The sequence below is a fragment of the Echinops telfairi genome, unplaced genomic scaffold (assembly GCF_000313985.2).
Source record: "Echinops telfairi isolate 266 unplaced genomic scaffold, ASM31398v2 ScPeMD7_60;HRSCAF=208, whole genome shotgun sequence".
Taxonomy (NCBI): domain Eukaryota; kingdom Metazoa; phylum Chordata; class Mammalia; order Afrosoricida; family Tenrecidae; genus Echinops; species Echinops telfairi.
This window is the reverse complement of record NW_022103958.1, coordinates 5,317,016-5,334,049: the sequence shown is the minus strand read 5'-3', so window position 1 is coordinate 5,334,049 and position 17,034 is coordinate 5,317,016. Positions and strand designations below refer to the sequence as shown.

Sequence of the window (17,034 nt, the reverse complement as noted above, 5' to 3'; positions counted from 1 at the left end):
AAACCTACACAACTCCTTTCCCTGGAGGCAACCCCCCGTGCCTGCTCTGCAGTACTAGAGAATGAACTCCCTGAGGGTACAGTATAGGCCCAGCCACCTTTGTCCATAGACATCATGTATGCAGCACAGCAGCTGGCCCTGCACATTTATTAAATGAGGAGTTACCACTCAAAAGCTCACAGTAGAAAACAGAAAGGAACACATGTAGCCTGGTTGTACGAAGAATGTCGCACACAGGTTCGATGACTCTGTAAGAAGGCAGACTACTTCTGTGGCTAAGTATGTACTGACACTGCTTCACCCTTGGCCCAGTACGAGAGCGCTCAGGGGCTGTAAGTGATGTCTAAGGAAGAAGGCCAGGAACAGGGTCTGAAGTGTGAGGATTTTGAGACCGAGTCTGGTCTAAAGGGCATGCTGCTGTCGGAGCTTGGCAACTTGTCTCGGGGCCTGAAAACGTCAACAGCACGGATGGAGCTCCTTTACCTAGACATGAAGAGGGCATGCAATTTATTGATGAAAAATAATTCTTTAAAACCCGTAAGAATTCAATGATTACCTTTTTGTGATATTACAATGAAAACAAATCTCTATGAATATGTAGGGGCCGTGATATAGAAAGATATTCAGGACCTCTTAAAAAATGAGGGCAACATATGTACCAACATGCCCGACTCAACTGATAGATGGATTGTGATGATCTGCACGAGCCCCCAATAAAATGATTAACAAACAAACAAAAAAGAGATCTCTTAAGTGGGAAAAAGCAAGTTATAAAATGAAAGCATATGTACTTTTTCCCCTTTAAAAATGTGAGCCCACGCACAGAAAATAGGAGGGAATCTCACCTTCACCGACCACAGCAAGTTACTCAGCGTTTACTCTGTGGACAGTGGGGAGGGGTGCTGTCTACAATAAGCACGTCTGCACTGCTTGGGTTTTATGTTTACAACCAACACGTATTGTCTTTGTGATTTAAAAAATTAAAAAATGAATTTAAATGAAACAAAATGGTTTTCTTGGAGAAAGGTATTTCTTTAAAGCCAACAAACAACCACCCCCACTCCCCACAACTTTACCAGGAAGGGTCAAAGAGAAGCAAGCCATCTGAAATGTTTCGAAATCAAATTTTCGGGGTTCCAAGGCTCCTCAAGAGTTTCTTCAATGGGCTGAAAAGGCTCATGCGGGCAAGTGACCTCCAAATGCCCGCCACCCAGACCCACATGCGAGCCTCGTACTCCTAAGATTTCCCGATTTAAGTTCCACTGCAACTTAAGAGAGTTTGGAAACTTCTAACATAAAATGCACGAGCAGTTTAGTTTTCAATGCTCAAGAGTACGTCTCAGGGTTTGAGCTGAACGTTCCAAAGCACAAAGATTTTGGCACCCAGCTTCTTCAAGGCCAAGGTCTACTGCGTTTATGGGCCACATGGGGAGCGCACAGGGTGCTCTGCACTGAAGGTTCCTCTGATCAAGGCCGAGGCAGCAGGAAGTCTCCGCTCCCCACCATCCGGCCAGCCTCTCGGAATCCTGGTCAGCCATCCAGAAGCCAGAGGCAGGGTCACCAGAGACTGTTTTCTGAGGAGTGGGGACTCAAGCCTGAGCAATGAGCAATAGGTCGATGGCTTTTTAAAGCAGCGTTCTTGACAGAGGTGGGTTTGTTTTTGGTTTGCTTTCTCCTTTCCCCAAACGCTTCCTTCTCACCGAGGGGCTTTCTTGAAATAGGATATGGTAATGGCTTACACCTACTTTGTCATTTTACAGGCTTTTCTGCATAGGATCCTCCAGTGTTTTTGGAGGTAGTAACCTGTACTTATTTATTCTCATTTGGGAAAAAAAAATCTATCCTCATTTTTCAAAGAGACCATTTTGGAAAATGCAATGGAAATGTTTCAACATTTGAGCTAATTAAGATGCTTGCACGCTCAAGAATTAAAAGATTGCTTAATAGAAACTGTAGTTTTCTTCTCTGGCTCTTCAGTAGAGATAGACTTTGAAATAAAATTCCTCTCCGAGCTGTGCTCATTCTTCCTGACCGCCCACCACAGAGGACATCCTCTACCGGATTCCTATTGGGCCAGAATCGAATATGGCGCCTTCTGTTTACTAGCTCAGCTGTTCTCTACGCAGGCAGGGGAGCCTGTCTGTGGATTCTGCTACAGAACCAGCAGGGGGAGCTCGCTCCTACAGGAATCTGAACCCATCTCTAAAGGGATGGTGGGGGAAAGCGACCCAACAAACTTTCTGCAGAAAGAACGGCAGTGTTGCATTGTGGAGGAATTGTCACTGGGTAAGTCAGGTCACGAGCCGTCATGAGGAGAAGAAAAGCCCTCGTAAGCATGCATGTTAGCCTCTCTCTGCCTCCGTGGCAAGCCTACTGCCCAGAGCAGGTGCGCATTTGGCCTGTACCTGTTTCTCAAGGCTGGGCTTGCTAAGCTGCACAGTTTGAGGTCCAGCAAGTCTGGTCCCTGGAGTAGCTATCACAATGCTGGTGAGCTGGGCCATGGGGAACGTTTTGGCTATGGTTGCTGTCTGCCCATTGACGACACGAACAGGGTGGATGGAATTCTGGGACGTGGGGAGGGTCGTGGGGGTGAACTTGGTCAGCATGACGGGTCTCTGGATAAGTTGAGGAGCTGCAAGCATGGGAGGCGGTGCTGGGGCGATAGGAATGTTACTCTGGGCCACAGGTTTAGGTCGAACCTATGGGAGAAAAAGAGAGCAATTGCTGCGTTACTTAAGGGAACTTCTAAACTCCTCTAGATTCAAGACATGGCCAAATCTTCCACACTATGCACGTGAAATGGTATTTTAAGACAATTATGTATTAGTAAAGGTATTCTGGCATTATTAATACAAGATTTTAAGAGTACATAATCTTGGGAAACATTCACCAACTCCTAGGATCTTAATATGGCCATGGAATCAAGGCATTGAACTGGTTCGTCTGTCACAGGTGAAGAGGCAGTCATGAAATGAACCTGAATTTGAAAAATGCAGGCAAACTGGAATGTTAACCAGAACAGGGAAAATTAAGGGTCAGAAACCCTGCAAGAAACGTAATCTCTTAGAAAAGAAGGGCAGCGTGCGAGTTGCACAGTAACGCAATCTTTGGCTGTCTGAGTGAAAAACAGCTGTCCGGTTCAAAGCTGGTGGCTGACTATGTTGCTACCTCCATGTGTGTTCTTCATGGTCCTGGCAAGCGCCTCTGCTCCTGCACCAGCCTCCAGAAAGGGCTCGGTGGGCCTCGTCCACGTTTCCCATTCCAGGGCTTTGGCCTCTAGCTTTCCCATTGCCGTTCCGATTCTTGATGATCTACGTTTTAAACATTTGGGTCTGTTCTGGTTTCACTTCACTGGCCTGCCTAAACACAGTGCTTCTGACGCTAAGCCCTCAGCTCGCGCCTATGCCCCATGCTGCCTCTTCAGGCTGAGGCCAAAGAACTGGCTGAACCACCTAATCTCAGAGACTGCACCCACCAGGACCTGTGTCAGCATGGTAGGAATACTGTTAACTTTGAATGCAGCAGTCTAAACTTTTGCCTACCCGCTGCTCATTCTGGCCCCGTGTGTGCCCTCAAGCTCCCTGTTCCTGGCACTTCTCATCTTGGTCTCCTCTGTGGGCTTATTCTTTTCGCTGTCCAGTTTGGGGCTTCTAGGGAGTTTCCCATGGAACCCCATGCCATCTACACACAGATGATGCCCACACTTTGTACCTCTGGACTAGAGACAATTCCTGACCCGTGGAGTCACATTCACGGCCTGTTGTGACACAGCTCGCTACTTGCACTTCTGCCATGAAGTTCAAAATCAACACATGTTCAAAACTCATCCGTTTTCACCCTCCAGCTCTCTTCCATTTGTAAGATTCAGTAATCCTTGACTCCTCCTACTCCACCTTTAGTCCCTACACGTCTCCACCTGTCAGCTTCTGTCCATCCAACTGCACCACCCCAGCTGACACTGGACTTATTCAAGTGCAGCGGGAACTGTGGCTAAAAATGGAGGGTCAGCCTTGTCTGGGTTCAAATACAGGCTTAGCTGCTGTGGAGCCTCCAACAACTTACTGGATGTGGCAGTCCCATAACTTCATGTCAACTTGAAGATATATCCAAGTGTAGGGGTGGTATTCAACCTGTCAATCAGGTCACAGCCTGATGGTGCCTCCTTGTGGGCGTAGCCTTCTCATAAGGAGGGCCCTGGGAACCGCCCCCACTCTGTCTTCATCTTCCTCCTGGCTGACCAGGATTGCAGCCAGAGCCACTGCCATTGGATCCACAAGACTTTGCACCCACAAGCCTGTGATTTTCCTGCATTCTGCATCATTGCATGGGACTGTGTGAATCTGAAGAAGGATTTATGGACTATTATCAGACTTACGCACTTGAGTTGGACTGAGCTGGGATGCTTTCTTGATACCTAATTATGTAATTCTTGATATAAAGCTCTCTCTCCTGTTTTTGTTTTTTATTAAATACTTTCATTGGGGGCTCTTACATCTCTTATCACAATCCATACATTCATTGTGTCAAGCACATATGCTGCCATGATTTTCAAAGAATTTTCTTTCTATTTGAGCCCTTGATATCAGCTCCTTTTCCCCCTCCCTCGTGAACCCTTGATAATTTACATGATTATTATTTTTTCATGTCTTACACTGACCGATGTCTCCCTTCACCCACTTTTCTGTTGTCTGTCCCACTGGGAGGGGGATACATGTTGATCTTTGTGATTGATTCCCCCTTTTCTACCCCCACATGCCCCTAATCCTCCTGGTATCTCTTTTCTCTTTGTTGGCCCTGAGGGGTTTATCTATCCTGGATTCCCTGTGTTGCAGGCTCTTATCTGTAGCAGTGTGCATGTTCTGGTCTAATCCAATTTATAAGGTAGAATTGAGGTCATGATAGTGGGGGGAAGGAAGCATTAAAGAACTAGAGGAAAGGTGTATGTTTCAGTGGTGCTATACTGCCCCCTGACTGGCTCATCCCTTCCTGGTGACCCTTTTGTGAGGGAATATCCAATTGTCTACAGATGGGCTTTGGGTCTCCACTCCATGCACCCCCAACCCCCATTCACATTGGATATGATTTTGCTCAGAGTCTTAGATTAAGGTGACCACACGTCCCGCTTTTGGCGGGACAGTCCCGATTTTTAACAAATTTTCCCCGCATCCCGCGGCGTTTTTAAAAAGTCCCGATTTTTGGAAAGAATGCACGGCAAGCTAGGGTATACGCTTCTCGGCTGCCATGTGGCTATTTTGCCAGGATATGAGTTTTATCAATGGTGCCCCGCTTTACCACTGTTAAAATCTGGTCACCTTATCTTAGATGCCTGATAACCTGATCCACTGACACCTCGTGATCACACAGGCTGGTGTGCTTTTTCCATGTGGGCTTTGTTGCCTCTCAGCTCGATGGCCGCTTGTTTATCTTCAAGCCTTTAAGACCCCATATGGTATATCTTTTGATAGCCGGGCACCATCAGCTTTCTTCACCACATTTGCTTATGCACCCATTTTGTCTTCAACGATTGTGTCGGGAAGGTGAGCATCACAGAATGCCGGATTGTTAGAACAAAGTGTTCTTGTGTTAAGGGAGTACTTGAGTTGAGGCCCAATGTCCATCCGCAACCTTAATTCTTAACATATAGATATAAGTACATAGATCTATTCCTCTCTTGTTATATATAAATATATTTACATACATACATGCCTGTACCTAGACCTCTACAAATGTCCTTTGCCTCCTGGTTCTTTCCTCTATTTCTAAAGCTCTCTCTTATACGTCTATGACTGTCACTGGATTTGTTTTTCTAGTCAACCCGGCCTAACACAGTAGGTTTTCTCTAAGCCACGGTTTTTACACTTTCTGGGTTGTGACTCCATGGGGAAAATCCCTTATCCTTATGCACAAGAATTTTGCTTTCAGTTTACTCTCTAGCTCTGTTCCCCTGGAAACCGGTAAGGGTGAGGATGTCAACTATGTTACCAGGCAACATTGCTCATGTTAAGTAAAAGTGACTTCTATTTGTACATCGAACCTGAACTGTAAAAACTATAAATGCTTGATGTGAAGCCTTGAGTTGGGCATCCTGAGTGGAGCAACGCTTTTAACTCGGCATCACCTTTGCAAAACCATGCCTATGGAATTGCTGCAAGATATTCTGGGTTCCTACAGGGCACAAGGCTTCCATTAGTGTGACTCTGACCTTCCTGATAAAGATCTAAGCTCTTTGGACCTTGGCCATCTCTGGATGGTGGTATGGACTGCTATCGTGGCTGCTGTAAGGACATCTAGCGAAGAGGAATGTTTGAAGCTGCCCTGCTGTGGTTTCTGACCTCCAATACGCAAAGCAGGCTGATGCCCAGTCTAGTAGCCCATGACAGTCTTGCGAGTCTGAATGTTTAGTTGAATCTAAGATATCCCTGTGCTGCTGCAGAATCAGAGTAGTAACCAGTACTCATATAGATATACCGAGGCAAGTAAAAAAGTATTACTAAATTTTTTTTTTAATGAAAGAATTAAAAAAAAATCAAAGAATTCTTTATTAAACAGAAATATGAAGCTATTGTTTCTCAACATACCCTCCCCATATAGACTTATATATACTTCTAAGAGTGGTGTGTTTCCCATCTCTGTAGCCCTTGCCTCCCAAATTCTGTGCTCTTTGACTTACACCATGTTGAAACGCCAATTTTGGCACCCTGAAGGGACGCAAACCCCGTCTCACAAATGTTCCCCGAGTCTGGGGAACAGAGAAACACACCTGAAGGAGCAAGGCCAGGGCTGCAGGCTGTTCTCAGTCTATCCTGCACTTCTCGCAGCATCAGGTCCTGTGATTGGCTCAACCACTCCTACGTTACGCTATCAGAGGGCAAAGAATTGCCTGTCTTGAAATCTGACTTCCCTCCAGGGCTCAGACTAAAAGATGACACTGAGAAGATGTTTAATTTATCTGCTAAATTACTACGGTCCTCTTATCTCATGTGAGCACTGCCCATCTACCCCCCTTCAGCCCCCGTAGGCTATTCGGAAACCACTTGTGCTGCAGACCACAAGGCCCTCTCCATTCCCTCTTCACCTGAACCCTGGGTCCCAAAGAGAAACTCCAGCCTTTCTACTAGGGAAGCCAATTGGCATTCTTCCACGAGGCTGGTGAGTGCAGCCTAAGTGCTAGAAGAACACCCTTAGAGGGTCTGGGAAGGCAGAGGGCTTGGGCCTAGGCAGCATGTGCCCCGTGGAGACCTCTCACCCAAACCTTTACAGGCCAGGCTCTGTGCTTAAGTGTGATGCTCTAAGCCACCACCTTCCAGATTACAACACAATGGTTTCTACGACTCAGTTATGGCCCCTGTTCTCTTCCCTAATTTCTTTGGTAAATATCAAACTCACTGCCACGGAGTTGATTCTGACTCACAGGGACCCTATTCAGGGTTTCTGAGATTGTAAATTCTTAACAGGAGCCAAGTCTCATCTCACCTTTCTCCATCATAGAAGCCAGTGGGTTTGAACTGCCGACCTTAGGTTAGCGGTCCAATGCTTACCTAACACATAGGAAGCAATGGAAAGTGTTGATCGTATTCATTCCCTCGTGCCAAGCAGATTTTGGGCAAATCCTTATCATAGGTTAACAAGACAAGGTTTATAATGGTGTTGCTGCAATTGTTTTAAATCCAGGTAATTTTCCTTTGCCTCATTCCCACAGCTAAGAGGCCCTAATGATAAGAATAAGCTTCTTCAAAGTACAGAATTCAGTAGGCAGCATTTTTAGCTGAGTGGGATCTGTATATAGCTGAAGTGACCAATCTCAGCCCGGCTCCTTAGAAAAGCACCCAGAAGACTGTTGTCCCACCAGACCCACCACAGGGCTGGTCACGGTTTACTCACCTGGGGGAGAAAGTTTGGGCGTGGAGTGAGTCTGGGAGGGGGGATAAACTGTGGTACTTTGATGGGCTGGGGAGGTGTTGCCTGAACCTGCTGAAAAAGAGAAAGATCAATCAAACAGAGGAAGACCCGCTATTCAGTACCAAAAGTAGACATCAGTCAAAGAATTTTCAGCAGCACTGTTCTCTGGATTGGACAGTATTTTCTATCAGCCTCCACTGAAGAATTAAAGTCATCGATACAGGGCCCTTTCACTCCACCCTCCCGGGCAACGTCAGCCCACCGCCATCTTCACCCACCTGACCCCACAATTGCCATCCACTTCCTCCGAGAGATCTTGCTCTTACAGATTTCAAAAGTTAAAGGCAGGGTCCAAAGTAAAATCAAAGTTGCTGCCTGGTCAAGTGGGCCTTTTCCTAATGTAAGAGTGTTTTCTACTGGTGAACATCTTTTTTCCCACAGAGAACTTCCTAAGCCTTAGCATCTGGCGAAGTGAGCTGGCTGTTGCCCTCTGGGAGTTCCTGGGTAAGGGGTGGAGCTTCACCTTAGTGCGTCTTGACTTCACTCATCACTGGGCATCAATCAGGCACCACCAAGCGCTCTTGGCTGCCATTAAGAACAGGATTTCAATTCAAAATTTGGATAGATTTCCCTCAAGCTTCAGAGAACATCAGCTTCTAAATGGCCTGACACCCTAGAAACCTGAGGAGCAATGTCTTTGTCCACGTGCCTCCTCATCAAGGGTCATTCCCTCCCTCTCACCCTCATCCCACTCCATGGACCTTGGACATTAAAACTTAGACATTTCTTAGAATATTTTGAATGTGGCCCCCACCAACTAAAGTACTTCCTGGTGTGATCAGCTTAAAGAAAGGGTGAATAAAAATTTTTTTAAAAGAACTAGCAGAGAGCTTTCCCCAAAGCAGTAATGAAATGCAGCAGCCAAGGATTGGAGGGGGAAGACAGTGGCAGAATGGAGAAGAGGGGAATGTAAGTTTATGCCTCCGTGAAGGACGTTTGTTCTTCTAAAGGCGTGGTACTTGGACTTCAAGTAATGTGCTAAGTGAACTCTGGTCCTCTGCATCAGGACAGCTCCACAGGTATTAAAGCAATGGGAGGAATGGCACGGTCCCCTGTCAGCACGGAGGGGGATCCCGTGTGGAAGGAGAGGGACGGAAGCTGAGAAAATCCAGCAGGAGTCTAAATGGCCCGATTCAACAAATGCATATCCTGAGCCCTCTTGTGTAGACACACATCATTAGCAGCTGCAGGCTTACCAGAGTGACTGTGTTTTTTGCCACGATTTGGACAGCCTCTGCCCCAGGCCCAGTGACCTTACTAGACGTCTGGAGGTTGACCGGCGTGTTCTGCACATCAGTGCTGAGCACAGCCTTCTGACTGTTGATGGCGGTCACCATGGCGATGGTCGGTCTCTGGCCCACGACAGAGGCAGGCATGGTCGCAGTTGCTGCTTTCAAGACGAGAGGTAGTGTCTTTGTGGTGATCATAGAAGCTGTAGTCACAGTCTTCTAGGAGACACGGAGAACAGGCATTAGGACAGCGAAGCGGGAGCCCCCGGAACAGTGTTCTGCTAAACCTCAGAAGGAAATAAGGCCATGATTCTCACCATCAACCAAGTTTCTCTCTATAGAAACAGTTTCTTTTGTGTACAGAGCATACTTCTTACTGCGGGAGAGACAACCCCGCTTCATTCACAACGGGCACCTGCAAGTGATTACGGACACGGGTTTCAACAGGGAGTGGAATGGTGGATGGAACCCGTGGGCACCTTTGACTTCCTGTCTAGTCCTTTGCTCTCACTTAGAAAAAATGTTAAAGCTGCAAATCAATACGGTGCATGTCATCTCTCTCCTTAATTGCTACCAGCTCATCAACATGAAGAACGACCAGCAGCACATCATTCTGGTTGTCTGCCTCCTGTGACACGGATATTGGGGGCCTCAAGCAGAGTCTTTCAATCCCAAGCCCCAGATAACGAAACATATTAACCAACTAGTTTAGTAAATTATCAGTTCTCGCTACCAAAGAGATATGAGCCACTACCTCTAATCTCTCTGGAGAACTGCTGTCGAAGTTACTAAAGAATGCAGTAAAACGTGACCAGACGGAAGCAAACACCTGAGTTTCAAAAAGCCTGAGAGATCAGAGGATGAACTGAAACGAGAGGGCTCTCTGGGGCGTCCGACATGCTACTGCAGCCCTGAAGCTGTGTCTTAATTTGAAGGAGTCTGTGACAAAGATGGCAAGATACACACCCGGACACACAGAGCACAAATGCAACTGGTCCTTCCAAAACAGCCATTTTAGGAGCACGGATGTCTGCCCGGTCCGACTGTCCTCATGCCCCACACCTATCCTCCTTTCTCCATGCTGGTGATAGCCCATTTGCTAGCCAAATTAAATGAATCAAAACTGATTCAAACAAAACCTGGAGTCCCTTCATTGCACACGCCACGGTTAAGTTTCCAACAGCCACGTTGGACAGCAGAGATAAAAGGACGCGGCGGAAAGCCCTAGTGAACACCCCTGCTCTGGCCAGTGACAAGTGATCCGCACTTTCCAAAACCGATCCTGACAACTTCTCCCAGGACTTCATTTCAGTGCCTGTGCATTTAAGTTGCTTGGTTCTAGATGAAGCATGTCCTCACACATCATTCATCTTAAACATCTTCTTCAGTTCTTCTTTCACCCAGAACCTTTAATGACCTGGCCGCATCTATGCCACCGCAGCCTAGTCGGCGGTCTTCACTGCTGCCTCCAACGATGGCACGGGACTGGCTGCTTCCTCATCAGGGCAACAGAAGTGGCTTAATTTCCTCGCCACCTTGTCCTCAAATGTGAAAGGGGAGTGAAATGGGAATGGTTATTTATTTGGGGCAGGATGCGTATTTACGCTCTATGAATGAGGAAACCCAGTACAAGTTAAACGCTATTTGTCATTCGAAATGTTGTTGTGCTAGTACTAGTGGATAGCACCAACACTGCTCGAGGGTGGTCTTGACTCATAGCAGCCTATGGGGTGGAGTGGACATGCCCCCTTGGATCCCACGGCTGTAAGTCTCTGGAGGAAGGTGCAGGCAGGCCCATCTTTCCTCGGCAGTCGCCCTGTGGGTGGCAGCCCAACGTGCACCCAAGGTTTCTGAGTCTACACTATCAGCCATTTAATAAGTGTTTTTAACACAGCCTGACACGAGTCCTATCATTCAATTTAAGGGATTTAAATACAAAGAACTTTTGAAAGAGCAAGTCACACCAGATGGCATTCAATTCCGGTGGAAGGAAAGTTCTAGTCAGCAGAACCCACTGAGTGGATCTGAAAAACCAAACACAACAAACAGCTGCGCCTGCTGGCCCTGCTTTAAAGGCGGGCAAGGCATACTGTTGTTTGGGACCTCCTTGTTCTAGGAGGGTCAGTATCAGTATCTTCAGTGTTGTGTGCGCCAGTGGGGCCATTCTGAAGACTCTGTATCATCTAGTTGGCACCAACTCTGTGGAGCATCAGTGTCGAGATGAAGGAGGGAGCCTAGGGTTTGGAAATCAAAGCCCAATGAAAGTGTCTGGACTGTTCTGGCAGGAGGAAGAGAAGACACAAAAAGGAAAGGTCTGGAAAACAAAACTATTTCTATGGAAACGGACTTCGGTCCACGGCGAGCCTCCGAGAGAACCTGGTGGGTTTTCCCCCAGTCTCGGGAAGGGCTTGGGAACCTTCACAAAGCCCAACTCGCAGGAGTTGGAAACACTCACAGAAAAATCCTTTTTCATTGTTTATTTTGTTAAGGTGTTGTTGACCTGCCTGCAAAGCACGATCCATGGATAGTAAAACACGGGGGCGCCAACGCACAGAGCAGTGCGGACAAAAGCCGCCTACTGTGGACTCTAATTAACCTCCGCTTTAGATGGCTTGCTTTCATTGCTTAAAGGCACGATTTTAGTTTATTCAGTTATTTTTGAACATTCTATTGTGGTCTGGGTGAAAGTTTACACAGCAAATTAGCTTCCCATTCAACAGTATACACACATCTTGTTTCATGAACATGAGCTGCAAGCCCCTCAAACATGCAGGCTGTTTTGTTCTTTAATTTTGAACGAAACGTCACTGTGGTAAACTCAGACCCCAAAAAGAGAAACTCTTTTGTCACGAAAGGCTAATTTTTTTATTTGATTTCATAAACTGTGTTTTCCTTCACGTTTCTATTGCACCACAACAGATCAGAGCTTTGTGGATAGAGGCTGAAGGGTGTGCCTGTAGTCAGCTTTATTGGAAACATTTCTAAATACATATACAAGAATGAGTTGGAATTAGCCAAGTGAAGATCCTGGTCCACCCCCTACTTGAGACTTCCTCAATGCCTCTGTGTAGGCTAAGCCAGGGGTCTAGGGTAAACCCTGATTGCTACCTAACTGCTAAGCCGTTCTGAACTTATATCTCTTAACTTAGGTCACCTCCCACCTCTCATGTGCCTTGACGTCGTCCTCATGAACCTCCCGTGACTCCCTCTTCTGGTTGCCAAAGACCAGAACCGTTGGTGTGCACAGATGAGCTCCGTCCTACCTCTCCAGCCTTCCTCTGATGTCTTTCTGAGGACCCCAGGCTCCAGACACACAAGCCTGCGTGCCCTTGCCAGGCGGTGCAGTTGCTTTTAGACTCCGCCCTTCAGTTCCGACTGTTGTCTACACCGGCCACGCTCTCCAGCTCCGACATGCTCTGAAACGCCATTCATCGGCCGGCCCTGGCCCACATGCCAGCACAGCCCCTTTGTGAAGGCTTCCTCATCCTTCTCTCTGGTGCTGTCACAGCTCTTCCTAGGACGTCCACTCGACCTATGTTCGCGGTTTGCATCGCTCTCTCCATTTAAAAAAAGTTTGAAGACAGAAACTCTTTTCTGGGAAGTCATAGCTCACATTGCCTAGCACAGTACTTGTACATCGTAGAGGCCCAACACATACTTACTGAGTGAATGAAAACATGTCAGAGTGAACACTAGGCTCTAGGGTTCCCAGAGGGGAGGGACCACTGCGACTACCTCTTTATTTATCAGAACCTAACACGCAGAAGATAGCCCATCAGTAGTGACAGTTTACTTTAAAACACAAAACAGAACAAAAACAACCCAGAAGATTTTCGTTTTGTTTTGTTTTTAATATTAAACACTTGTATCAGGCAAAACAAACCAAAGGCAATTCCATTTATCAGGCGGGCTACCATTTGGAGAGATGCTGCCCACTGTTTGGGGGACAGTCTGTGGCTCTTCCCCACCCACCATGCCAAGGCGACAGAGAACGCTGATGACTACGGAAGGAGACAGTGATTGTATTGCCTCTGATTTGCATAACTTGGAATGCTACTTGAACAGAAAGTTTCCATGGGTTAAGAGAGAAAACTCCAGCATACAAAGAAACAATGAATTCTATCATATCCTTCCATGAAAATACTTTGTGATGAAAAACTGCATTTTGGAGAAGGAATCATCTAACCTGGCTGTGTAAAATGTCAAAAAAAGCCCATCTTTCAGGAACATTACAAGTCTGGCTCAGGGAAATTTTAAAGTCAGTCTGAATACCTCATTTCCAAGTGCTCTTGGGGTGGCGATTAGGGTAAAAAACACATAGGCCCCTTTAAGATACCTGATTTACAACGACAATTTCTCTTTTTTATCTTTCCTCGGCATTTTATGTAATTGTAGTATTTCATTCTTCTTTCTTTTTTTAATTGAATGGCAGCCTAGGAGAATGGCTCAATGGATAGTTTTTTCCAACACGAACATCTTGGCTCTACCACCCTACCGCTATGATCTCAGGTGAACTCCTTACCCTTTCTGGGCCTCTGAAAATAGAAACAATAATGCCACCCTCCTGAAAGGGTCGGGGGAAGCATTACATATGTCACACATGTGAAGCGGTTAGGAGAGGGCTGGTAGGGGTAAACTTTTATGTAAATGTTAACTTTCCTTAGTATTAAAAAAATACTATTAAGCACTTTAAAAACAAATCACATGCAAGGTGTTTACTGATCGCTACACCAGCACAATAACCATCCATGGTCACTGCCCCGATCAAGGACACCCCGTCCTCTCGACCTGTAGATACAGCAGGCTTTGTGCTGCTGATTGAGGGGTGGCCACAGAGGAGATAGCGCGGTGCGTGACTCCACCGTAAAACAAGTGAGTGTGCAGGTGTAAGCGTGGGTCTTTCTGACATGAGGCCAACGGCTTTCAATAGTTTTATAAGTGGTCCATAACCCCAAGGAGCAAGAACCCCAAATTAGGTTATGGCCATGGACCTGAATATTTTGTCTCTATTAATAATGGAGATAAGAGTTGCTTTGCTTGTTTCTTTCTACTTAGTCCCAAGGACATTGATCCCGATAGAGCTCCACTCCTAATGGCTAAGAATCTCCCCCCCCCACCCCCCACCTGCATTAAAAAAATAAATGAACAATTCTGGAAGAGGTTTAGTGTCAGAGACCTTTAGAATCAGGACACTCAAAGTAAGGCTTTAATTCTATTCTAATGTAGGGAAGCAATTTTTCTTTCTTACTGAATACCTCTTCCCTTTTCTTTGGACAGGTAGAAAACTCATTTGACTTTTGTTCTTTAATTATGTTCTTTCCTTTTGTCAATGAGTTTCAAGCGATGCTTATCCCAACTGTAGTAGAAAAAGTAACTAAAATCATGCTAGGTTAACGGAGTCCGAAACAAGACCCCATCCTGCATAACCAGTCACAAACCGATGTCCTGTGGACAGCCTGCGAGGCTCCCCACACGTTACCTGTGAAGCAGTCAAGTTGGGAGCGGGCGTCGCTGACTGCGGGGCGTGGTGGTGGTGGTACTGCTGCTGTGGCTGCAGTTGCTGCAGCGGTTGCGGCTGTGCTGTTTGCAGTTTGTTTTCAGACTGTGGCAATGGCTGTATTTGGAACTTGTCTGGCTGTTCTTGCTTGACTATCAGGTTCTTCCGGAGCTGTTCAACGACTCTTTTCTACCAAAGGCGACAGACCAAAGGCAAGCGGTTAGGATATTGGTTGGTCAGCAGCAAAGACATATTGAACACTTCTACGCGCTATATGACATTTGTAAACTAGCCTCGCCTTAAGTGGGTTCCGGCTAAAATGAACACATATTCTACCTATGAGGAGGAGTTCAGAGCACTGAGCAGGCACTGCCATATAAAACACACAGCATCAGAAATGTCTTCTCTAGAAAGGAAAACGGAGGCACACAGAAGAGCCACTGGAGATCACCCGGCAGAGTCCTGACTGCCAAGTGAGGCGGGGCGTGCGGTGCAGGAGAGAAGAGCACGGCTTTGGAGCCAGCCTGCCTCCCAATTTCAAATCGACGCTGATCTGGTGGTACCAAATACACCAGTGGTACCAACTTTCATCAAGTGACTTATCCCAGTTTTAAACATTAAACAGATGTTTTTCAACAAAGTGCACCCTGCTATATAAACAATAGACAGTCTCAATTATTACAGTATAAAATCCACATACAGGACTCCTTTGCTGGGGTAGAATCTAAGAAAATGTGTACATTTGTTTAGGCAGAATAGAGACTTAGCTGCATGGGATGAACACGTAAAATTCTTGAAATGTTCTAGACCTGGTTCAGTCTTACCGACTGTGCTGCTGGACGCCACCACTGTGTAACTACATTTCAACATGTACTGGTGCACGGGGATGGGGACTTATTATCTCGCTCACAACGGTCCCCTCCGCACCTTCAACTATGCTGTTGAGTGAACATGCTGGTCTGGAGTGGGATAAGCTGAAGGCCCCGAATGGTTCTGGGGGGTGTATGCTACCCACTTGGGGCCAGGCTGGGGCTCTGAGTCTGCGCAGACTGCTCTCCTGCACATTCACACGGGAGTGCTTCCGCCCGGGCTGCCCCATGCCGCATGCTCGTCAGGACAGACTGATTTCTCAGAGAGGTCGTAAGTGGACAAAAAGTGAACGAAGAGCTTCAAATCAAGGGTTAAGTGAAACCACAACAGCCAGGTTGATGTTCACATTCCTGGTTATGATTTTAACCAGCTCTTTATTGCACATGTTCTCCAAAGGATTCAAATCTGTAGGCTTCTCATCGAGCAGATCTGAATATTAAAATATGATGTGCAGAGGCCTGTTAACATGCAAGAATGCATTGGGAAGTGGATTGTTGCAGATGCAGTTAAGTTAAAATTTAGCAACCTATCATTTGATCTGATCTCCCTTATGATCTAATTAAATTTGCTTTAGTTTTTAATATTTTCTGCTTTCTTTTCTATTGAAGTTTTTATCCATTTTAGTATCGTATTTAAACAAATAATTTTATTGCAGCTCTTATAACATTCCATGCATTGATTGTATCAAGCATATTTGTACATGTTGCCATTACCATTTCCAAGACATTTTCTACTTGAGCCCTTGGTATAAGTTCTTTTTTTCCCTCCCTCCCTCAACCTCCTCGATTAATTATATATTGTAATTATTACTTCGAATCTTACTGGACTTCTTGCTAGTTTTTAATGTTTTTCTGCATATGAAATCCAGGGCTACATAAATCTAGAGAGAGAGAAACTGGATTAATGGTTCCTTGAGGATATAGCAGGGGAGGTTCGGGGGGAAATAGGGAGCTAATAACGAGGAGCAGAAGAATGAAGAAAAGTGTTCTAAAACTGTGGTGATGATTAAACAACTCTTCTTGGTGGGATTAAATTGTTGACATGTGTGACACATGAATTATATACCAATAAAACTGCTGAAAAATGTTATTTTAAATACTTATTTTAAGATAGGGTTTTAAAACCTTTAAGTCAATACAAACTACATTGAGACAATATAAAACACATCTTTATCATTCTTTTCAGACAGCAAAAATGGTACAGGAAGACAAATTCCAACCAAAAGTGCTTCTGTTATACTGTATAATTCGCTGGCATTGGCTCTTTGAGTAAACATTTAAGGGGGGGAGATGCAGATTCCAGTTTTTGTAGAAACTACCTTCAGGGTAATAAAAATACAAAATTAATAAAAAGGCAAATGGGTATAGAGATGAACTTTCAAGGCTTCAAATGTCTCCTGCTCCACTGAGGGAGGCCGAGCAAGGGGGTGGGGCAGCAGTGGGGCCCAGCACTCCGTCCTAGTGCTTACTGCTGGACTGC

At 45.9% G+C, this 17,034-nt stretch overlaps 1 protein-coding gene across 12 annotated transcripts in view; it reads right to left on the bottom strand.

Moving 5' to 3' along the window:
• The window catches only part of PHF21A (PHD finger protein 21A), a 212,722-nt gene that overhangs the window by 21,732 nt on the left and 173,956 nt on the right, over positions 1–17,034 (bottom strand). For 8 of the 12 annotated variants that reach the window (XM_045291077.1, XM_045291079.1, XM_004708324.2 and 5 more), the window contains 4 exons: positions 14,668–14,874; positions 9,156–9,407; positions 7,882–7,971; positions 2,406–2,699 (listed from right to left, as the gene is read on the bottom strand). In XM_045291077.1, the coding sequence (XP_045147012.1) occupies positions 2,406–2,699; positions 7,882–7,971; positions 9,156–9,407; positions 14,668–14,874 (843 nt within the window). The remainder of the gene's footprint in view (positions 1–2,405; positions 2,700–7,881; positions 7,972–9,155; positions 9,408–14,667; positions 14,875–17,034) is intronic. The other 4 variants (XM_045291085.1, XM_004708323.2, XM_045291084.1 and 1 more) reach the window with 2 other exon arrangements.